Source organism: Buteo buteo, chromosome 9, assembly GCF_964188355.1.
Source record: "Buteo buteo chromosome 9, bButBut1.hap1.1, whole genome shotgun sequence".
In the NCBI taxonomy this organism is placed as follows: domain Eukaryota; kingdom Metazoa; phylum Chordata; class Aves; order Accipitriformes; family Accipitridae; genus Buteo; species Buteo buteo.
Window position 1 is genome coordinate 41,388,172 of NC_134179.1, and position 23,113 is coordinate 41,411,284.

At 53.6% G+C, this 23,113-nt stretch overlaps 1 protein-coding gene across 3 annotated transcripts; it reads right to left on the bottom strand.

The window, feature by feature from the left end:
• Positions 1-459: 459 nt before the first annotated feature.
• On the bottom strand, positions 460-22,721 carry PLEKHM1 (pleckstrin homology and RUN domain containing M1). Of its 3 annotated transcripts, none has more exons than XM_075036215.1 (12): positions 22,662-22,721; positions 16,826-16,914; positions 14,905-15,152; positions 12,823-13,458; positions 11,186-11,579; positions 9,037-9,277; positions 7,632-8,540; positions 5,761-5,906; positions 5,384-5,577; positions 4,860-4,923; positions 4,137-4,294; positions 460-1,330 (listed from the first exon to the last, which is right to left on the bottom strand). In XM_075036215.1, exons 2-12 carry the CDS (start codon positions 16,865-16,867, stop codon positions 1,201-1,203), a joined length of 3,162 nt encoding a protein of 1,053 aa, XP_074892316.1. In that variant the 5' UTR covers positions 16,868-16,914; positions 22,662-22,721; the 3' UTR covers positions 460-1,200. The 3 variants fall into 3 exon arrangements, with proteins under 3 accessions (XP_074892316.1, XP_074892314.1, XP_074892315.1); XM_075036213.1 differs by lacking the exon at positions 22,662-22,721 and adding an exon at positions 20,328-20,559; XM_075036214.1 differs by lacking the exon at positions 22,662-22,721 and adding an exon at positions 19,581-20,298.
• Between the last annotated feature and the right edge of the window lie 392 nt (positions 22,722-23,113).

The window sequence follows — 23,113 nt, forward strand, 5'->3', positions numbered from 1 at the left end:
AGCCCCGCGGCTGAGCCGGGATCTGTGTCGCTGCCGGATCCGGCATGGCCTCCCCAGGGCAGGGGGATGGGACCCCCATTAGGGGGGTCCCACGGGAGCGTGGCTTCCCTGGCTTTTGTGCCTTCCCCCCCCAGGGAGTCCCACTGGGGTCCCTGTGCTGGTGGGTGCACCCCAAACCCTCCCGGCACCGGGATCCGGATGGTAGGGAAAAGAACTGGAGATGCCAACACCAGTGGGGAGCAGATGGGAAGGAAAATGGGGCAGGGAGAATGGGGAAGGGTCCCCCAACCACCCTGCAAAACCCCGGAGGATGGGCCAGGAGGATGGAGGATAGGCAGGGAAGATGGAGGACAGGTAGCATCGCTGTCCCCAACCTTCCTCCCACAGAGATGCAGCGTCGGGTTGGCACCCGTGATTTGGCACCCGCTGTGGAGAAGCAAAACCCAAAGACAGCTTCGCTCGTCATTAAATAAACTTTTATTATTTTTGCATGGGGACACGTGAAAGGAAAATAAAATTTCTTCCGAGGATTAAAAGCAGCAGGCTGAAAGGAGCAGCCCAGCTCTTCTCTCCCCTCTCTTCCCAGAGGCCACGGTGATGGACGGGCTCTCCGAGCGGGAGATGCTCGGCTGGCACCCGTGGTCCCCCGGGGACGCGCAGGTCCCTAAAGGCACAAGTGTCACTTTGTCCCCTCCCGCGCGGCTGCCGTCACCTCCCTGGCGCAGGCCAGCTTGTGCAAAACCCCCACGTAAAAAAATACTGGTTTTTCAGTATCGAACTTCCTAAAAAACTAGAGCTTTAATCAATGTCAGTTATCCACACCCTTGATTGGAAATCCTGATTTACACCCTGGAAAGCTGCTGGGTTTCCACCAGGAGGGGACATACCAAGTTGGCACCAGGAGGGCTACTGGGAGCATCCCCGAGCAGCACTGGGTTAGTGTGAGTGGGGGGACAGACCTTTCCAGCCCCCCTTGCCCAGCCTTGGGTGGGCAGAGGGTCCCTCCGTGGGGCAGAAGCACCCACACCACATCACCCAGCACCACCAGCTCCGTGTCCGCAGGGAAGGGCCAGGCACAGCATCAACTCCTGGGCAGGAGCGGGGGGGTCTCTTCTTTGCACCTCCCGCCAGCCCCATCCCCTCAGCACTAGTCCGGCTGGATGAGAAGCCAAAGGCAGCGTCGAGGTCGATCCACAGATGCTACAGGCTTAGCTCCATACTGGCCTCCGCCTCCAGTTGTCGCTGGTACCTCTGCCGGCGCTCACAGCGGGGGCACGACTTGGCGCTGGCTTGGCAGTCCCGGTGGAAGACGGTTTTGCATTCGCTGCACCTAGGAGAAACCAAGCGGGGGAAAAAAAAGCAAAAACCCACCCTGTTGGTAACATTAGAGCAAAGACTGAACTTCTCCCCACCAAACCAGACCTGGGGACACATCCTTGCCTCTGTTTCCTCTGAGCACTTGCTGAGCAAAGAGCCCTGACCCCAGCGAGAGCCAGCTCTGGCTCAAGATGAACCTTGCTAGCAGGAGCAGTAACTACTCCAGTAAAAGATCCACCTCCAGCAAGCTGAAAGCAAAAGCAGCAGCTCGCCCGGAAAGAGTGTTGTAAGCAGCTGCCAGCACACCGACGTTTTTTTGCAGATGAAAGAGGGAGATGTTGAGTGAGGTTTGCACCTTGCTTTCGGAGCAGTAGGCTGAGACGCCAAACCCTGTGATGGTGCAGGGCGGCGAGAGCCCGTCTGGGGTTGCAACACCAGCGGGGACAGGATGCAGCTCAGTGCCAGAGCTCGGAGCCTCTGCTTGCTGTGCTGGGGTTCAGCCAGGAGACCCCCAACTCTGATTGCCGGACCCGCACATGGCAGACACGCTGCTTGGGGACATCAGAGCCACAAGGAAGGGGACAGGCAGCCGGGGATGGTGTTGCCTTTGAGCCGTCCAGCTCCAGGGAGGTCTCACCAGCACCCGCCTGGGACCTCCCTGCTCTGGCTCAGCGCCACAGCAGGAATGTAAACAGCCACAAATGATACCTTGCGTGGGGAGGCAGGGAGGAGACACCCAGCTCTGCGAGGGGCGTTCACTAATTATCTTGAGTCAACAGAAAAGTCCGTGCTACGAAGGCTGAGCTCACTTTTTCCCGGTCATGATCTCCCACCTTGCCAGTAGCAGCAAAATGCAGCCCATCCACATGCCAGCGGGTCAGCTAGATTGTTTTTTAAATGCTCTCAAGTGCAAATACCTGGTGCACAATCGATGTGTGAATACCACTGAATACCTTAATCTCCCAAAGGATGAGTGGAGAGGGGAGCAGAGAAACGCCCAGCAGCATGCCAGGCAAGGGACCATGACATATCGCACCCTGGGTCAACTCCTGCTCCTGACAGGCGGCCGCAAACGCCGAGTTACTCAAGATATGGAAAAGGCTCATGCATGGATAGACAGGATGGGGGGTTGCTGCCTGGCGCTGTGCATTTTCCCAGCGGAATATATTTTCACGCGGCTTCTCGGGATTAGCAGCGGTGGCAGCTCCTCCCTGAGCGCAGGGGGACTTGCAAAACCAGGGGCTTGTTTTTTTACCCTGCATGTTTCTGAGCAAGCAGCAGCCAAAAGGCGGCATCTCCTGCCTCCACCTGACAGAGCAATGGCTGCAGGAAGCGGCCACCGCTGCTGTGAAAAGGAGAATGTCCCGTGCTCGGCTGGGTTTATTGTTAGGAGGCATTTCAGACGCATCCTGCAGCGAGTGACGGTGTGACCCCAGCAGCTGGCTGTCCCCCAGGGCAGGCAGAGGGGCAGGAAGCTGGGTTTAGCTTGGCGAGGATGTTGGTCGAGCTGCTTTCCTGCTGCACAACCTCCTCCGCCAGGAAGAAAAAAAAAAAAAAGGAGGTCAACAAACTTCAGAGCCCGGCTTTACAAGACATGAGACCTCCGGCTGGCTGCCAGCAGAGCTCAGCCCCGTGTACTTGCTCTTTCCAGAGCCCGTATGCTCTTTTTTTAGGGAAAATCCGTCCCCTGGGGATGTTGTCCTCGATAACAAGCATGATGGCTGCCCCTGTGGCAAGGAAGGTGAGTGAGCAATCCAGCTCAGCCACCCTGGAAATATTTGCAACCACGTAACACACGGGGTACCCAAGGATCCTGGTTTTGTTGGCATTTTCTGCAGGTTCTGGATGTTGCTGCTCGCTTTTAGGGACTGCCAGGCAAAGCGATATCATGCAGACCATCAGCCTGTTAAACTTCTCTGCCAGGATTATACTCATTGCCAAATAACCACTGAGATGTAGATCTCTCTCCACCTACGATGGATGGACCACGCTCCTGGGCTGGAATGTTTCGATACTGATTTTTTTAGAAAACCTTGATGCTAGGGATAAACACTCCCCTTCTAACACACCCATCCGATTTCAACATCTGCTCAGCTGCTGAACCCTGTGCAGCAGTCGACCCCACTGCAGGCAAGGACCCTGTCTGCAAAGGATGCGAGTTCTGCAGGCAGGAGAAAAAACCCAGATGAAAGCCAGTGTCCCTCCTGTCCTGCTGGGAACATCCCCAGCCTCTCCCCAGCACATCCCACAGGGCTGCCCACTATTTATCTCCAAATCTGTGTCCGTGTGTCCTTCCTCCCCCTCCTTGGTTGTAGAGGGGTGTATGAACAGTCCCACTGCTGCTCTTCCTTCCCTCCTGCAACCCCTGGAAGGGGCCAGACTGAATTTGAATGGGAGATGTGTTGGCTAGATGAGCGAGGCAGGGGCACACAGCATCTTCATCATCCTCCTCCTCCCCCAGCCTCTGTTGCCCCGGGACCCAGCAACCAGCGAGGCTTTTGCAGGCTGACAGCAAGGTGCTGGCTGGCTCTGCATGTTCAATTTGCCAAGCCACCTCGCTGGTGACATCTCAGCTCTGTGAGGATGGTCCTCTCCTGCCCCAAACAGCCCAGTTTTGGTTCGGATCATCTTGGGGCTGATGGGTACCATAAGGATGCACAACCAGCTCAGAGCTATTACCAGGCCACCCCAGGGCTACGTGCCTAGAAAGCGGAGAGCCCCCGAGAGGGACCCAGGGGATGGTCCAGGCTCCTGGGAAAAGCCAGGCCAAAAGCTTGGGTGACCTCGCAGCAGTGGGACGTGACAGAGACGTCACTCACCTGGTGGTAGTGTCAAATTCGAACGGAAAAATGATGTCGCTGCTATTGCAGATCTGGCAGATGAAGCCGCGCTGGGTGCACAGGTCGCAGTTGTAGACGTGATGGGAAGCAAACTGGAGCAGAGACTGCAGGAAGGTCTCAAAGACGCCGTCGGCTATCTGAGGGGCAGAGATAGGTCAGGCAGGCACGGAACCTGTCTCCCACCCTGTTTGCACTGTGCAAATCCACATTGTACACCCATTCTTTGAGCTGCTACGTGAAGACAAGGCTGTCCTCCAAAAACAACCCAAAACCACGCGTGCCTGGGTCACAACAGGACGCCAGAGAGCTCACAGCAGCACCCACAACCTGCCAGGATGGGGCTCCTGGCTTTGGAGTCAAAGTGAAATCCAACTACCCATCACCTCCATTACTTGCAATAGATACAAGTTTGCATGGAGATGCACTAGCAGCAATGCTGGCTTAAATAGAGGTGAAGCAGTTTATCTTGTGTGATCTCCGTAGTTCTCGGAAGATACAGGATTGTGCCAATTTTGGCAAATTAAAATAAAAACAATTACTTGCCTTTAAGCTGATGTGCAAGCTTGCAGAGTGCATATGATGCATAAGAGCAAGGCAAAAGCTATTTGAAACCTTCTACTGATGATGATGAAGTGCTGTGCTCGACAGAAACTGGGATGCTTTCACCACCAAAACCCCTATGACCACGCAAAAAACTCTCACCTGCCTCAGATCAGCGACACTGTATTTGTGGGAACACTCCAAGAGGTAGTGCCTATGATCAAGCCTGCAAAGAAGCACAGAGAAGAAGATGGTAGATGGTTTCCACCACATCTTCAATGGCTTTGGAGCAAGGGGGAGCTTGGATGATGCAGACTCTTGAAGAAAATCACTGCAGACTGATTTTCGCATTGTGCCACACATCCCAAATCCTGCCATTGGAAATCGTGTGAAAGCATTTCAAAGCGGGGAAAAAGAAAATAAATCTCTCATCTATTTTCCCAGGTGTTTCCTGTCCAGCCAGAAGCTCATCAGTCAGGAAGGTGTTTCCTGAGTCACATCTCAATGTGTCGACCCAGCCAACAGATGGGTAAACTCCTTATAGCAGAGGACATGGAGCTAAAAACCAGCCCATGCCTCGGCAGCATCGCTCCCCACTCCAACAGTGAGCGATGAGGAGGACCAGGAGACCGTTGGGGTGCAAAGAGGGGGATGCAGGGGTAACGTCACCCACAGAGGGACCTCACCGCTTGCTCAGCTCCTTCAGGGCCCCGCTGCGGCACATGATGAGATAATCTCCCAGCAGCTTCAGCTGTTCCCTGCTCCGGCGGATCCGTCCCATCCTCTCCACATGGTCGTAGAGGCTCTCATTGACCAGTTTCAGGTCAATCAGTGGCTGGTTACGGATCTGGGTGAGGAATTTCAAAGCCTGCCGGCAAACCTGGGGCAGAGAGAGGCAAGAGGCAGGCATGCACTGAGGAGCAGCCCAGGAGGCTTGGAGGGAGGTATAGTGTGGACATCTCCACCTCTGCTGATGGTGGAAACATTCAGATGGACCTTCAGGAAGCATAGGCAGATGCAGGAGCATTTTCCTGCTCCCTGCACCAACCGAGCCTGGACTTACTCCTCGTTTAGTCAGATCCCAGTTGTGGATGAGGCGCGAGGGAATCACCGTCTCATCATCCCGGTGGCAGCTGTCGCAATAGTAGAGACCAGAGAAAGCGCAGAGCTTGGGCTTCGCGAAGGAGAAGCCGATCTGCCTGGAGCAGCCTGCAGGGAGCAGAGAGGAGGCGATGAGAGGGGACCTACCTGTGCTGCCCCAAGATCCCGTTCCCATCGCCACCGGGATGGGGGGAGAAACTTTTGGGAGGGGGTAAATGGGGAAAGAAAGTTTTTGGAAGGGTTGGAGATCAGCTAAAGCATGTGTAGGATGTTTGGTGAGAGGTCCCCAGCCCTTCCCTGCAGGTGAGGAGCTGTGATTTAAGACCATGATGGTTCAAAGAAGTCTGCACTATCCCATGACCCACTTTTATCCATCAAGTGGTTAAATTGTTTCTTTTTTTTTTTTTTTTTTTTTTAGGAAAAGTGAATTCTGGAAACACCCCAGTGGTTTAGGGAAGAACCTAAAGCCCACCTGCCTGCCCCATCACCTCCACCAGTAACTTTGTCCCATTCTGCCTTCACTCCGTCTTTCTCTTTCGTGCTGCCACCGCAGGGTACCAAAACCTCGTCTGCAAGGGATGCGGTCAGGATGGATTAAGCCAAAAAAAAGCTTTTATTATAGTGGTGGGTAACCCAGGAGGAACCCAGCTCGGGTCTTGGGGGAAATGTGCAGGGTTTTTATAGCAACTTGAAAAGCAAGTGTATCTTATTTGGTGTCGGGAAGGCAGAAAAACCCTTCATGCTATTTTTAATGGGTTCAGTTCTCTAAAATACATCATCAAGCATAAGCGAACCTCTGCTATCCTTGGGGAAGGCTTTACCACCCCATCCTTCATGCTTTGGGGTAGCTGGAGCACATCTCAAAAAAAATTCATGGAGGTCAGGTGTTGCTCTTTGAATTAATAATAAAAAGAAGCTTTTATCACTCATTATGCCCTGACACCTCCTGTGCCAGGCTTGGGTGTCAGGCTGGGAGGGAAGTGAATGCAGGGCAGGCAGCCCCCTAAGAAAACCTACACATAAAAAATGGGAATTTGTCTTTTTGGCTTGCTGCTTCCATCTGTTGTGAGGTGGAAGATGCAGGACAGAGCCTGGAGGGGAAGGTAGAGACCAAATAGAATGGAAAATACATATAAAAAAAAAAAAAGAAGAGAGATTAAAAGGAAAAAAAACCCTGCTGGAGGGTACAAGAAATACAACTGAAGCAGGAGAGAAATCTGAAGTTTAATTAACTTACCAAGGTAAAGAACAAATTATACCTCCCATGGAGGTCAGTGAGTGTTATCCTATTAAACCAGCATTGCCCCACATGCCGAGAGGCATTAGTAGAAGGTTAAATGAATGTTTTGCAAAATCAGCTTGTCACACCCATCACAATATTCGCTCCTGTGCTGCGTTACTGGAAAAACAGCATTTGCTCTTGATTGCACTTTCCCGGTAGGTTGGGGCCACAAAATGCCCAGGAAGAGAGTCCTGGGCCTCTTGGTCCATCTAAGGTTGCCTTCAAGGCAAGACCCCCACTGTCTATAGCATAAGCGTCTTAAACAGGAGCCCAGTAGCAGCCCAGTTGGACCTGTCCTGAGGTGGAATGGGGATTCGGCATGGGGGGACTCACCCTGTGCACACAGACCACCAAAGGTGCCACTGACTGGGGACGTGAAACCCCACCGAGGGGCTTTGGTACTACATGGGGTTTGGATGGGGAAACCAGCAGCTGGCCTGCAACGGGTTGGCAGGACTCAGGGCATCTCTAATTTGATGTCACCTCATTAACACAACATCATCCTCCAAGACAGAGCTGGGTTTCTTGGTTTTGGACAAGCCAACGTATACCTGCACAGATGAAGCTCTGCGAGTCCAGACCCTTCTCCATGGGGATGGCCACCAGGTATTGCAACAAGAAGCCGTTTTCCTTCACGATGTTCTTCAGGATGACCTGGGAGTGCCCGTCCAAGCTGCCACCCAGAGTCAGTGCCTCCTCCGCGCTCTCCAGGTAGGACATGAGCACCCCTCGGACCAACTCCCTCCACGAGGCCGCTTCTTCTGCGTTCTCAGCCTGCAGCTTCAGGACAGCTTTGGAGGTAATCACTTTGAAGAACGCGGGTCCCCCGAGGCTCGTGTCTGGAAGGATGTCCTGGATGGTCTCTATACCGTAACTGTTGCTTAAAATTTTGTCGTTGTTCCTGACTTTAAAGCACTTTAAAGTCTCTAGAGACAGGGAAAAAATAAAAGGGACCCAGGTTTTGTCCATGTCCACGTACAGAACAGCCTCTTTTATTGCATCCAGCTCTGGTTCGTGAGCTGGAGTCCAGTCAAAGCTGTTCCCAGGCACGTCACTGTACTGGAGAAGAGCAGTGGAGTCACTCTGGATAGGCTGGCCTTCACCACCGTCTTCTGGATACTCCAGTGTCTCCCACTCCTCCTCCTCCAGCTGAGGCCGGCACTTCTGCAGCGCCTCGCGGATCCTGTCCAACCAGTCCTCGGCCTCATCTCGAGAAGGAGCTCGTAGGTAGAGTTTTTTCCCCAGGAAAACCAGCTCAAAACGGCCGTCCGAGTGCGTCAGCGCCAGCGACTCGCACCGCAGCAGGGAATAGCTCTCAACACAGATGCGGTCCTCGTGGTCCAAGAAGAGCCGGAGCTCCAGTGGTGACAGCTCGCAGGAAAACTCCTTCCATATCCCCATGGCTCCTCTCCGCTCCAGACTGCCCAGCTTCAGGAGCCCTCGGAAAGGGTTGGAAAGACCTGCGGCAAAAGCAGATGTCTCAGTTTAACCAAAGAAGGGGAAGCCAGTGGAGAGGGAAAAGCCAATGGACTGCTCACAGCGAGCAACCAGAGGCATCACAGCTTTGAGAGCCGGTCCCGGTGGACAGTGGGATGGGGCACAAGTTTACAGGACCTTGGTCCCCATCATCTGTCCACCACCTGCATTTCGGTTTTGAGGCTGAGAACAAGTGGGACCACATAAAGGAAACGTGTCCCACAGGGTGGACAGAGATACGGGGACAGAGGCACCCAGAGTACCTCCTCTCCTCCTAAAATGCTTCCCACCAGAGCCATCGTAGGCTCAGCAATGCCAAGGGAAGCTGCTCCACTGCCTTCTGGAGCTTTTAGTGCTGCCATCAGCTCAGCTACGGCAAATGGCTGCTTCCCAAACAGCCCACCCTCCTGAAACACCCCCCCAGACCCCGAGCACTGCCCAGTGCTCCATGAAAGCAGGAGAGGGGAGGGCAGCATGTACCCATTTGCCTGCGATGCACAACGCTGAAGCCCTTTTGTTCCCGTTCGGGTGACATTTTGGGTTTCCCGCTCTCCAAGGATGGCACTGACAGCCTTTCCAAGTCAAGAGCGCTAATGAGCCCTGGGGCTAGACCCTCGCCAGCCCCCTCTGGCCCAAAGCCATTGGTGTTGGCTGTGCTTTCGCTGCTCTCTCCCGGAGAAGGTCTGTAGAAATCATCTTCTGAGATCCAGCTCTTTCTTTTCTGTTAATAAAAAATAAAATAAAAAAAAATTATTGAACCTATCAAACATCCTGTGCCCCTCAAACATGCACACCCACAATGACCCCTCCACGGGGGCTGTTCCCACTCAGACTGAATCCCATGCAGTGATGCACACCATTCCCACACGGATGGCTTCCCAGCTCCCTCTGATCAGGGGACACTCCGCAAGACTCTGTTGGCAGCTGGCAAATATTGGGATTATATACTGGTGGGATTATAAAGTCCAAAACTGATCCGTTCTCTCCCCTTAAAATCATTGAGGGGCTCAGAGGGAGAGCACATTCCCTGCAGTAACCACACACGAGATATTTGGTCCATGAAGTATTTCTGATAGAAGGTGAAAAACCAGCCCTGTGATGGAAGGGTACAAGCTCGCCTGGAGTACCGGTACCATCCCTGTTCCAGGAAGAACAGAGATGGGGAGAGGTACAGAGAAGATGTCTAGGATATAACAGAGACCTACAGCTTAAAAGCAGATGCTACAAACACCAGGCCTGACCAGTACAGGCAAAAAGCAAGGCAGAGAAGACCTTTGTTTCCATACGTCAGGAGGGGATGAGATGCACAAGCAGAATAAAACTCATTAAGCTGAAAGAAATCATGGCTGTTAACTTCTCTAGGAGTTTTTCTGGCTACAAGAACGGAACGAGGTGCTGGGACAAGGTCCCCGAACAAATACCAGGAGCAAAACATGACCCAGCTCAGTGCCTTGGCAAAAGGGAGCAGCTTCCCTAGACCCAGAGCATCCCTTCCAGGGCTGCATCCCACCAGGAATGACCTCTCAATTACCCTACCCTGCTTTCCAAGAGCCTTTGATTCTGAGTAACAAAGTAAACGACTGCAGAAGAGCTGTCACCACCCTGCAGCAAGGATCATGGGTGGCTTGCGGCATAGTTCCCAATGTACAAGCAGGCTTGGCTTACTCCAGGACCAGGAACGCAGGTTGCTCTGTGAGTCATGTGAAAGCAGGGGGGAATTTCCTGTTGACACCGTATGTTATACATAGATTAAGTCAAACTGGCCCAACGCCATGAGGAAGCAGCGGAAATGGGATAACTGGGAGGGAGCTGAAAGGAGCAGAGACCAAAAAGAGAAACCGTTTGGGGGGGCTATGAAGTATATCCTAACCTCACCAGGATGGAAACGATGGGAATCAGGATGGAAACAATGGGAACCAGGATGGAAAAGTCAGTAACAAATTAGACAGAGGACAAGGCTGTTCAAAGAGTTTCCTAAAAGCAAAAGCAAGTGCATCAACTCCTTGGCGGCAGCAGGGGAAATCCGCCGCTGCTTAAGCTAGCCTAAGCACCAGGGATGCCATCCTGCTCTGAGAACAGATGTGCTGTGTGAATATTTTTCCACTGTAATTTGTTTCCCATCCAGTCAACCCTTTTCCCTGCTCTTAAGTGGACCATAAATGAAGAAAAGTCCCTATGAGAAACTCGACTCTCAGGCTGTTTTATTGGCTTGCACACACAGCCTATGGCCAGATTTGTGCAAGAGCTCATCACCCTCCAGATATCGTTAACAAAACCAAAAACTTCCTCTTGCAGCCGCTCTTGGTGAGGGATGACTGGCAGGCCAGGCAGGGTTTCAAAAGCTTTGGTGCCTCTTTTACCAGGAAGTACCAACTTTGACCCAATTTCTCCCAGGGCAGCTGCATGGACACAGCTCCACAGGGTCCGGGAAGATGCTCATGGAGCAGGGAGCATCACTTACACCCAACTCACTGTCAGAAGAGTGGAAGCAGCACAGAAGGTGAGAGTTTGGAGAAACTGGTGGCTACTCAGAAGCTGTTAGCAGTTTTATTTTCCTTTTCCATTAGATCTGCTGGTCAGGAAGCATAAAAAGTAAGGAGATGGATAGCAAGCAAGCTGTAACACCTACCGGACAACCCAGCAGTGGAGAAAGGAGGTATTCAGCTGTTGGGCTGCGGACTACTTGGCTTGTCTCGCTGACACCGACTGTGCCACTTCTGCCTGTCTCTCCTCTGCTTGGACCGCCATGCCGCGTGGCCGAAACGCTGGCCGTGCTGCTGGCTTGTGGTGCTGCATCTCCATCCCCAACGCTGGCAGTCACCACGTCGCCCGTCTGAGCAGAGCCTGGACTGTCAGCGTTGGGAGGTGGTTGCTGGTGAGCTCTGTGGGATGGTGCTGGGGGGACGGGCGATGTGTCTAGGGGACAGGCGGGCTGCTGCGGGGAGCAACCTAGCACGCTTGGGGCCGGCTGTCCCTCTGGGGCTTCCAGGCTTGGCTTGGCTTTGCTGAACTCGGACAACACCCTTGAAACAGAAAAGTGACCAGTTTGAATGTAGCCACGTTAACCAAAACCTATGAAAAAAACAGTTATTGCTAATTATAACTACCTAAAAAAAGACCTCAGTATCACTGCTTGTCACCTGCAGGCTGGCAGCACTGTACAGCTGCAAAAAAACCCCGTGGCACCAATCATGCTAACAGAAAAACATGTGATTTGTGCCCTACAGAGCTGCAGTCAGTCCCACTGCAGGCAAGGACCATGCCTACAAAGGATGCACTTCCTAACTATGCAGATGAATGGGGTTTAATTTGCTTCTGATGGACATCTCCTCATGCAGGGAGAGTGCTGGGTGCTCCCCACAGCCCCAGCCCCATGTACAGCTCCCGGACACATATCCAGCCATGGACTGTGTGCCAAATTTCAAATGTTTTCATAACCGTTAACAAGCAATTATTAGTGGAGCCTGGCCAGACGAGATGCTGTTCCCATGCCCCTGCTTCGCCACCAGCTAGATCGAGTTAAACCATCCGAAGATTAAAATTCAAAACGACGTCTTTCCATCACGAGTTTAATCCCATCAAGGCAGGTTCTTCCAGGATCATCATAAGATGCAAAATCCTCGAAGCAGGTAATGATGCTATTACCGATGGGGAAGAACAGACTGCAGCTCTAAACCCTCTTGAAGACCCTTATCGAGAAGTGGGTGCCTTCGCCAACCAGCACCCTGAAGCTAGGCTCCTTCAGAGCCTTTGAAGGTGGCAGGGAAAATATTTACTGATTACTCAGAGCTTATATAACCCGCTGGAAATCTTTGTGCTGGGTCTTTGGCAGAAATAAATCACGAGGATGACAAACTAACAACCTCCCTCCTCTAAATTAGCTGCTGAAACTGCAAATTATAACCCTTTCCTGCGACCAAAGTAATTTCTTTCCCCCCTCACAGAGCCCTGAAGCATCTCCCAGCATACGCCAGGGAGACGTGACGTTCCTGAAACCAGGGAGCAGCATTTTTCTGATGTTTCTGCCCTGGTAAAGAGGACAGACACACACTTCAGTGGCTAGGAGCTCATTTGCCATGGCAGCAGGGTCCCAGCAAGCCATGCTGAGTGTTTCTTTTTACATTTCAGGCTCTTTCCAGGAGGAAAAAAACAGCTTGTTAAAGAAAAACAGAGGATAAAGCCTTCCTGCTTATAGAGAGTAAATAAATGAGAACCCAGGAGAGGGTTGAAAATCCCTTTGAAGAGGAGATCTGGAAAAAGACTCACTCTTGCAGCGACCTGTCCAGGTCCTCAGCAGTGGCCGTCCCCAGGTCGGAGTCGCAGGAGAGCGGCTCCTCACTCCGCTCGGGACTGCGGGCACAGTGAGCCGGGAGGATGCTGTCGGAGCCCAGGCTGGAGGAGAGCTGGGATGAGCTTGTGGTGTTAAGGCTCAACGTGGACGACGTGAGTTTGATTTTGCTGCTGGCTTTGCTGATGGGTAGGACGGAGGGTTGAATCTCGATCTCGTCCGACCCTGATGACTGGGAGATCGAACCCAGTGATGCTTTTCTGTGGGGTTCGGATGTTGAGGACGTGAGGGGCTCCAGCAGCTCCGAAACAGGGCACAGACCCGACAGGGACAAAGGTGTGATAGTCCACTCATTCAAAACTGCTGATTTATAGGAGAGCTCAAAGGTTAAGGATGATAAGCCCTGCAAATAGCAAAGGAGAAACTCGCACTCTTCAGCATCTAAGAGCAGAGCGGTTGCTTGGTAGTATTCGGGCAGCCGGGACTTCTCCCGCAGCAGCAGCTTCAAATAACACTCCATGAGGCCATCATTCAAAGCCAGCCTCAGCCAGGCTCGGCAGCGGCCGACGTCTGTATTGATAAAGATGAGTTGTTCCAGTTCCAAGACAATATTTCTGAGGAAAGGGAGAGAATAAACAGAAAAGGATGTGAGCGGCTCTGTTTTCGGTCCATCATGGGGTGCTGGAGGGGAAGATCCTCCATCACGAACTGCCCAACGTGCTCTGCTATGGGAAGTTTAGGAGTTGGGACAAAAAAGGCTGTGGAAAATTTCTTTCCTTCATGGAAAACATGGTTTCCCATGGAGAAAAAAAGAGTTCCCGAATGCCCCAAAGCTAAACATATTGGTAACAACCCCAAGCATCCCTGGGGTGCCTCTGGGTGCTCCTCCTCTCTCTGGCTGGAGGCATCTCCCACACATCACTCACCCTGGACCAAGGATGCAGAGGGGGAAATTCCCACTGTCCCTGCACATTTGTGGGTCTTGCTCTGGCTGGATACTCCTTGGTGACAACTGTGTGTCTAAATCCTAGCTTCAAATTTAAAATCAGCCAAAACACAGTGAAAACAGCTGCGGCGGCCCAAAAAAAAAAGAGCGGGTCAGGTTGAGCTCCTCAAGCAATCTCAGCCTCCTGACTTCAACTGTTCTCCCCTAAAATCCAACAGCGACACCACGCTCCCTAATCCTCCCTGGTCCCAGCTCATGTCGGCGCTGCAAACGCTACAAAAACCAGCAAAAGTTTTGCAAGATTTTTTTTAATCTGTCTCTCAAAAAAGAAGAAAAAACCTTCAAAGGACACAAAAATATCTCCTGTAGCATGTGAAAGAGTTATTTTCATCAGCTCTTTCATAATTTAAGAGTCGGTGATGGAGTTGAATGAGGCTTTCAAAACTATTTGCGTGTGGGCTGTTATTTACTGTGGGAGGACTCTGCTTAGGGAGTGGCTCAGAAAAACCCCAGCAAATAACGATAGTTACCCAGGCGAGACCTCCTCAAAGGTTGATTGAGACATGGGGAAATGGAGGCCAACCATTCCCAGCAGATCCAGGCCAGAAGCGAGACCAGACCCCTGCACCATGCATCCCATAACCTGCTGCTATCGTATGTCAGTGTGATCACTGGGGTCCCACTGGGGATGAGTCCCCACATATAGCCTGGCACCCAAAAATAAATAAGAAAGCAGTGTGCCCTAAACTGGCAGCAGCATTTCATTCCTTAACTGTTTGGGGACATCGGCTCATGCCTAAATGGCACTTTACCCCTTGCACACGCTGAGAGAGGCTGCGCTGGGTGCCCAGCCCCACATCGCTTGGCATCGCAGGGGCTTTGCTCTCCTACCTGTATCTCCCAGCAGTCCCAGGCAGCCTCAGCCCCCTGAGACACCCCAAGAGAGCATCTCTCCCTCTGACTGAAGGGATTGAGCACACAGGACAGGGTAGAGATATATCTTTCCATCGAGCCACCCTCCTGTTCACCATTCCCTGAATTTTGTGGCTTCTGCACCAAAGAGAGGGGATAAACCTGAGCGTGCAAACACCTTTGGGCAGGGACGGGCACTCACCGATGGGTGATGCTCTTCAGCAGACCCCAGAAGACCGGCTGGGGAAGCGGTCCCCGACCTCCTGTTTTCTTCCCTTTCCCTCCGCTCTCTGCCTTTATATGCTTTGCCTTCAGCCCGTGCACAAAGACAGCTTCCAGGGCGCTGCAGAGGGTGTTTGCATTCCCATCGTCACTGGTCACAATGGCATCCGAGGTCACGTACTGCTTCTGCAATGCCTTGATGGCATTCACCAGTTGCTTCTTGATCAGCTGCAAGACAGGAAGGACATGCTTGCATTATAAAAAAATAAGTATTAGGAAAGATTTCATATAAAAGGGCTCAAAAAGTGCAAGGCTCATCCAGAGCAAAGCACCACATGACTTCTACTTCATCCACATGCTTTGCAGTGGCTGTTAGGGAGCACCATAGCTGAACCAGTCAAGCTGGGGACTCATGCTCTTGGCAGCACAGTTCATCTGGCTTTTTTTTTTTTTTTAAAATGAGTAATCTATGCAATTTTAGTTGGTGTTTCAGAGCCCACTGGGTTGCTGGGGTTGCCTTTACAGTGTGCGGTGCTTCCTCTGCAAAAACCAAATTGCTTAAGAGGATGGGGAGAAAAAGAAAACAGCTCTTTCCAGGCGCTTGCTTGGGGGAAACACAGGGATTAAATAAGCACGATTGAGAAATGAGAAATTCAAAGCAGGTAACCCGTAATAAGGGCTGCGATACCACTTGAACTTGTGCAGAACAGCCCAAGCAGCATGTGACGTGCTAATGAGTCCTGCCAGCAGAAATCAAAGTCATCGATCTCGCTCTCAGCAGCTCGTCTGTGTTGATTAACCCACGGGTGCTGCTGGGGATGGTCTCCCCCAAAAAAGATGCTTTTGGAAGGACAGCTGGGGTTTAGCTGCTGCCTTCAGAGAGCCTTGGTGGGCTTTGAAGTGGGAACACGGGAATTTTACCTTCCAGCAGCTTTGCTTCCCTCTTTCTCACATCAGTTGAAAAGAAGCACGTTCAGTGAATTTAACAATTTTATGCTAGTGGAGGGGATTTTTTTTTTTTCTAATGCAGCTGAGCCCGGATGTCTCAATCAACCTTATTTAAAATGAAAGTTGCACTTCCCAGCAGGGATTTGGCAAACACTGCAAATTCATGTTTCGGCATCAATCATGCAGCATTCAAGGCGAATGCTGAACGGCACCAGCCACTGTGACTGGGGCAGGGCAGATTTTGACTCGAGCCTGGGTTGGCTGAACAAACTCATATTAAATTTCCAGCCCAGGGTATTTTTTTCAGCATCTAAATAAGACTTCCAGCAGCTGTAGTTCAAGGAAAACAGCCGGAGGAACGTGTACCTTATCCCTGCTCATATCGGGGACGCCCCTTGCAGTGGGGGCTGTTTTCCAGCTGCTTCACAGATCTGCTAGCACAAGCAACCTGCCTGCAAGCAGCAACTGTGGGCTAACAGGATTAAAGACTGCAAATGATTTTATCTGTCATGCATGAATTAATTCTGCTGTGGGATGAATTAAACACCCAGTTTGAACCGCTGGGTTTGAACTTTGCTCATTAAACGTGTTTAGACTCCCAAAGCTGGGTAAAGAAACACCAAATATACAGAACAGCAATACTCCTTCACTCAGGTATCAGGGCTGAGCACCTTCCCCTGCCCCACGCTGGGTCTTGCCACGAGGGGCAAAGCCCAAGGTAGAGTCTGGTGTGATTTAACTCATGGCCACCCTATTTGCTTTAACCTGCCCCCCCATGAGCCAAACCATCAAGGATCCTCTCTGCTGGAAAGCTTGAGCCACCCTTCACCCCTATAAACCAGCCCAACCCCAGCTGGCAGCACCGACAAGTCCTACCACGTCCCCGCCGGTAACTGGAGTTGCACTGGGGAGTAACTAGAGCTATTTGGGGAGGTTCAGGATGTCTCGCTCACCTGTATGGCTTCCTTGGGGTCATCGGCATGGCTCGAATGCATCTCAGCTGCTGCCGCTCCCCGCGCTGGGCGCTGCCTTCACATGTCACCTTTGGGACAAGGAGGAGGAGCATGTCTGAGCACCCATTTGGTTTACATCTAACTCACCTGTCATGTGAAGGGCACCCGGCGTCACGCAAGAGGCATGGATCGTGCACTGAGGCATTTTGCAAGCACTCATGGCCAGACTGCTGCTGGATTCAAGCTGGGATCGACCTACGACCACACTGAAACACGCCACACTTCCCGGGGACGAGGAGAGTTTCAGGCAAAACAGAGCATGGCCAAGAGACCGAGAGCGAGTAATTAACCCCTGCAGCTGCCCGGAGGCAGCCCTAAACCTGGGTGAGCCATCGGGCCGGTCAAGCCAGCAGCAATGCATGCAGGGCCAGGGACTGCTCCCCTTCTGTTTCTACATCACCTGAAATACCCAGGTGCCAGCAAGGGCATCAAAACAGCCATTTAGCAAGTGAGCTTGAACGACGGCACTCAAAAACCATGTGAAAGGCATTAAGGTGACGCAGACAGAGGGGTGTCACTCCCCAACAGACCCTGCGCAGAGGTGACAGCAGCTCATCTCTCTGGTACTCGCCAGAGGAGCGATGCTGCTGCCAGACCCAGCTGGGATGGACCCTCTTGGAGGTGTCTAGGCGGTCGCCCCATTGGCACAGAGCTGTTGGGGAAGATGGGAAAGAAGGATGCAGGTTCTCCATCAGGTTTCCAGTCGCTCCATTCAGAGGCAGGTGAAACCCAGGATTCCCCGCTCCTGGGGGTGCAGATGGCAGGTCTGGTTTTGGTGGGAGAAAAATCAGTGCCCTCCCACTACAGGAAAGCCTGGCAAAACCAGAGCTGAGCAGGCAGCGGCAGCCTCGCTGGGGTCATCTGCAACTGCAGGGTGTTTGCAGACAACAACGGACCTTTGACTTCTGACTTTTGGCCTCCTGCCCTGTTCTTCAGAGCTGTCTGCTGAAACCAAGCTGTGCCTGGAGGCTCTGTGAGCAAAGCACATGGCTGTCAGCGAGACGCCCATCACACGGCTGCATCCCTGCTCAAACACAGTGCGTCCTGGCGCTGAAAAGGGTCTGAGAGCCGCTCCAGCCCCAGCTACTACAGTAAAGCTTTCTAAGGATGTGAAAGGTTGGAGATTTATTCCCTTGAATTGGAAGCACTTGCCATCTAAATAGAGGAGAGAGCCCAGCAGTTGACTGCAGGGTTTAGGTATGCCCACAGCAGACAATGGGCTTAGTATAGCATTGATACTTCAGAATTTATTTCCAAGCCAACACAAAAACCCCAGAGCTTTCCCCAAGCAGAGCTGACAACCTCAACCTGCCCCTCTCCCTGCACCACGAGCCGTCAAACCAGGGCAGAAAAATGGTTTGCAGACCAGCTTCTGCAGAGCCACAGCTAGTCCCGAAGGCAGTGGTGGCCCAAATCCGGAGCAGCCCAAATCTCGTGCAGCCTAAACCCAGAGCAGCCTGAATCCACAGCATCCCAGACCCAAAGCATCCTGTGCACGTACCGCACCAGCTGGTCCTGCTCAGAGCAGCTGCTCAAGAGCTCTTTGGGAACAAACCCCAGATCGATCCTTAGTGTCTCCAGAATTCACAGACAACTTCAAAGAAAAGGAAACTGTTTTTGCCATGACTTGTCATAAGATTTCCTCTCTTTGGGTTGCAACACAGAAATGGGTGAGTGCAGCGATTACGGAAACGTTAACCTCTGGCTCACAGGCTCGAAGGACTACTGGGGGTTTTTGGGGGGAGCGAGGGGACACCTAAGTGACAGCAGTGGTTGATGAGGACCACAGAGAGCCATCCCCATCTCCACCCTCCATATGAGAAGTTCAGGCTCCTCGGTGCCAGGCAGCCTCTGCCCCTTTCCCCACCACCTCCGGCACACACCCTGCAAACAAGTGACACATCCCACCCAAGACAAATTCAAGGTGCAAGAGCTGGGGGTGGGAGGAGCAAGCTGTGGGCACAGGGTGGCATTTCTCATGCCCAGAGAGGCAGCGTGGGTGTTTCAGCTCCAGGACTGCACCCGCCATCTGTGCTTTTGGTGTTGGCCACCCCGGTATCCCCAGGTGGTCGCAAGGGAGGGGGTAACAGCGGTGTTTTCGCAAAGACCTCATCCAGATTCTACAAAGTGAGTGGTATTCCCCCAAAACACAGGCGCCTTTGCTGGCATCACCTCTCCCAGCGTCTGCAGGAGGTGAGACGCTAAGGAGAACACCCGCCGCCTTCACCATGGGACTCTCCACTCCCATCATGACCAGTCCAACCAGTTTGTTCCAGCACCACGAATCCACACGCACTGCTTCTGTTGGGACAGCATTTTCCTGAAAAACGAGTGCAACGAACCAGCTCTGAGGTGGATTTCACCTAACACAAGTCTTCAGTGAAACACGGGGAAATAAGACCGGCAGCCCTGGCACTAGGCTAGCTGGCTCTAGAAGGAACCAGAGGGCTCCGGAGCACTTCCAGGTGGATCCTGGAAAGCCACGGCTGGTCCTTGTGATCTTGAATGGATAAGACATCAGATGTATGTGCAAATGCAGAGACAAGCACATCTACAGCAGAAAAAAGCCACATCGTTTCCCAGCAGTCACCACCCCGGAGGCTACGCAGGCAGATCACAACAGCTCGAGTAAAACAAAGAAAATAAAACAAGTGAGAAATAAAAACAGCCAGCAAGCTGGCGTGGTTAAACCTACCGAGGAAGGGAGTCGCTGGTGCGAGAGCGGAGTTGTTTATTTACCAAACTGCTGCAAAACAGCCAAATTCTTTGGGAACGGCTTGTTCAAATCAAGCCTTGTGCCAGGAGAGGCAGAGACCCTGTCCCAGAGCTTGGCTCTTTGGTATCCCAACAAGCGACGCTCTCCGAGTTATAAATAAACAGCAGGTCACCGCTCGTGCTTTGCAAACGGAAAACAACAGCTCACAACGACGGCGTGAACCAGTGACTCAAGGCCTGGACGCGGAGCCAGTCATTTTCCAAGCACGAGTGCTGTGCCAGTCACCCTCTGCCTCGGGGAAATGAGGGCTTTGATGGGCTGGTGGGTCCAAGGGCTGGTGGCGGGACAGCCCTCTCCTCCTACACAGCTTCTGCCTTCCACCCAGAGCCCGTGCACACCCAGCCACACTTAAAAGACAAGCCGACCCCAAGCAGAAGCAGCCCGGGAGAAGGAAAGCCAGCTGGCATGGCCAGTGGATTGGCTTGTTAGAGGATAAAACCCCTCGGAAATAATTCAGCAAGGGTTAGGGCAAGGTTAGAGCCCAGCCCCAGCTCGCAGCAGCAGCAGGACACTTGCGGTCCAACTTCAGCTCCTTCTCTGTGCCCAGCCCAACGTTATTCAGCACTGCCGTGATTCCCACTACAGGAACACAGGCATCGCGTAAGGGATGGGGACCAACACACCACCCTCTTCCCTGTGGGAAAGTCCTCCTTGCAGTTGACAAACCTGATGGTGGACGGAGAAGAGTTGCCGCTGATGAAGCCCTCCAACTTCTGCCCCCTGTGGCACCGAGCAGGACCCCCAGGAGCAACCAGGGGAGGCAAAGCAGCCACTGCTCTTGATGGCAAGGTTGTGTTTCTCAAAAATGAGAATTTCTTTTAGCTTGTTGCCTACTCCTGCTCCAGGCTGCAATTTGCCAGAGCTGCGGGTAAAGCCGGGGTTGATTTTCCCCAGCGTCGCAGATGACAGAGCCACCGCGCAAGGGCGAAGCGGATTGTGAAACCCCCAGCGTGTTGAGGCAAAATGTTCCTGTATTTATACTCCCGATTTTTGCGTTGCTTTGGATTGCCAGTGTTGGAGCTTCCTGGTTGATTCAGTGGCCATCTGACGCGGTGGGCAGCTCGCATCCCTTGATGGGGGGGAACCGGGGGTCGCTGGAAGTAAGGCAACAAGAAACCAGCTCTTTAAACTCCACATTTTCTGCTGGACACAAGAACTACCCAGAGCTCATTTGCAACTGCTCGTTCTAAGTGAGAAAACGTCATTTATAGAGAACAGAACACACAATAAACCAGAGAAAACTGTAAGGATCCTGCACCTGCTGGGATCTCTGCACGGGTACGGCCTCTCTGGCCAGCGTGGGGTCTACGGGGATGAGCCAGGCCGAGAGGTTTGGGGTGTCAGCGCTGGAGGGAGCGCATCGAGGACCAGACACCAGCAACCCCCCCCCCCCCCCCCAGGGGGACCCCACGGAAAGGAGCATCTGAGCCACGGCACAGGTCTGTGGTGGCTTGTGGGGGGGTCTGGCATGGGTGGGCCATGGTGCCAGGCTGCCCTGCGGGGGGGGGGGGGGGGGGGGGCTGTCACAGCTGGGGGGGGCACCCGGGTGGGTGCTGGGGTGGTGCCGAGGCCTGGGGAGGGGGCAGCAGCCATGGGGGACGCAGCCCTTGCTTGCACCACCCTGCACCCCCCGTCTGCACCCCTCATCGCCCCGCCCCCCCCGCCCCCAGTCACCCTGCACCCCACGAACCCCCCCCACCCTCCACCCCCATCCCCTCCCCCCCCCCGCCCCCTCCCCCACTCACCGGCTCCGCGCCTCCGGCCGGGGAACCCGGAAGTGCCGGCCTCGCCGGGAGCGCGCACGCCCCGCCCCCTCCTGACGCCGGCGCGCAAGCGAGGCGGGGCCGAGGAGCGACGGGCCACGCCCACCTCAGGCAAAAAGGGGCGGGGCTGCAGGCGCGGGCACGCCCCGCGCTGGCGGGCGCACGCGGGGACGCACACGCAGACGGACGCGCCTGCACACCCACGCGCGCGCGCCCGTGCACACCCGCGCGTGCCCGCGCGCACCCCCCCCCCCCCCCCCCCCAAGCAGACCTACAAGCACGCCCACGGCAGGCACCCACCCACACACGCACAGACACGCGCGCAAGCGGGCGCACGTATGCACACGCGTGGGGCAGATATGCGCAAGCAGACAGACCCCGGGTACTACAGCCGCCTACTCGCAGGCCGGCACACGCGTGTGCGAGCAGACGCCCTCACAGGCGGGTGCGGGGGATGGGCAGCCAGCCGGCAGCTCGGCGGGGGTCGGTGCCTTAACACGCGCGTGGACACGCGCACGTGTGCCCCGACACACACGTGCACGCTTCCGTCCGCTCGCAGGACGCTCTGGGTTGAAAAACCTGCAAGTTTTAATGGCAATTTCAGAAGGCCTCGCCCGCCGTCGAACGATCGCGACAACTCTATCCAAGCCTTGGGGTGCGCAGCGGCACCCCGACGCTCTTGGTAGCCCCTCGCCCGCTTCCCGCGGAGAAGAGCAACCCCCAGCCCGCGCGTTCCCCCGCGGGGATTCCCGGAGGCAGCGCGTCCCATGTGCAGAGGGAGGCTGCACGGCTCCAGCGCTTGGCACTCAGTGCTGCGCCCAGCCTGGCCCGCTGCTGCCAGAGCCCTATCAGGGCTCCCCGTCCCTCGGAGCCCTCTTGTTCCCATCCCGCTGGGATGAGATTTGGGGTATCCTGAGCACGTAGGCACCCGTGGGCGTGGAGAGGGACCGTTGCTCCAGCTCTTGGGGTGCACTGGAGCTACAAGGCAGAGGCATCAGGTCTCTGGGTAATTGCATTTTCCCACAGTTGCAGCTTTTCTGGGGTGCTGTGGGCATCCAGCTGAAATGACAGAAAGGAAATAGCAGCAAAAAAACAATAGCCAAGGAAATAACAGCCAAGGAAACAGCATCCAAGGAAACAGCAGCTAAGGAAATGGCAGCCAAGGAAAGCCTCAGCAGTTCCTATATCAGAACAAGAGCTGAAAAATAAGCACAGGCATCGTCACCATCCCACTTACTTTAGCTCGAACTTGTCGAAAATATCCTCCTCATCTGAGGTCTCTTCATCGTACAGCTCAGCCATGGATTTTTTATGCTGGGAATCGAGAGGCCGGTACAGGTCTCTAAGCCACTGCGGTTTGGTTTTGCCAAGATCCAATACATGTGAGCCCTGGAAAATGCCAGGGAAGGGAAGGTTTTGGGGAAGGTAAAAAACAGCCAGTGGTGCAGGTAGCAGGAAGAGGGGCAGACCTGGCATGTGCTCCTCGTCCTTACCTGCTCTCTAACGTTGTACTTGTTCTTGCTCCATCCTCGTGGCAGGATTTTTTGAAAGAACCTGGAAAAAAAAGGAAAAGAAGGATAAAAAGTGAAGGCAGCTGGTGATGGCAGTTATTGGCAGAAAGGTTGCCTGCACCCTGCCCTGCTGGGGAGTTCAGCCAAGTGGCATTTACAGTGCTGCAAAACATCTGGA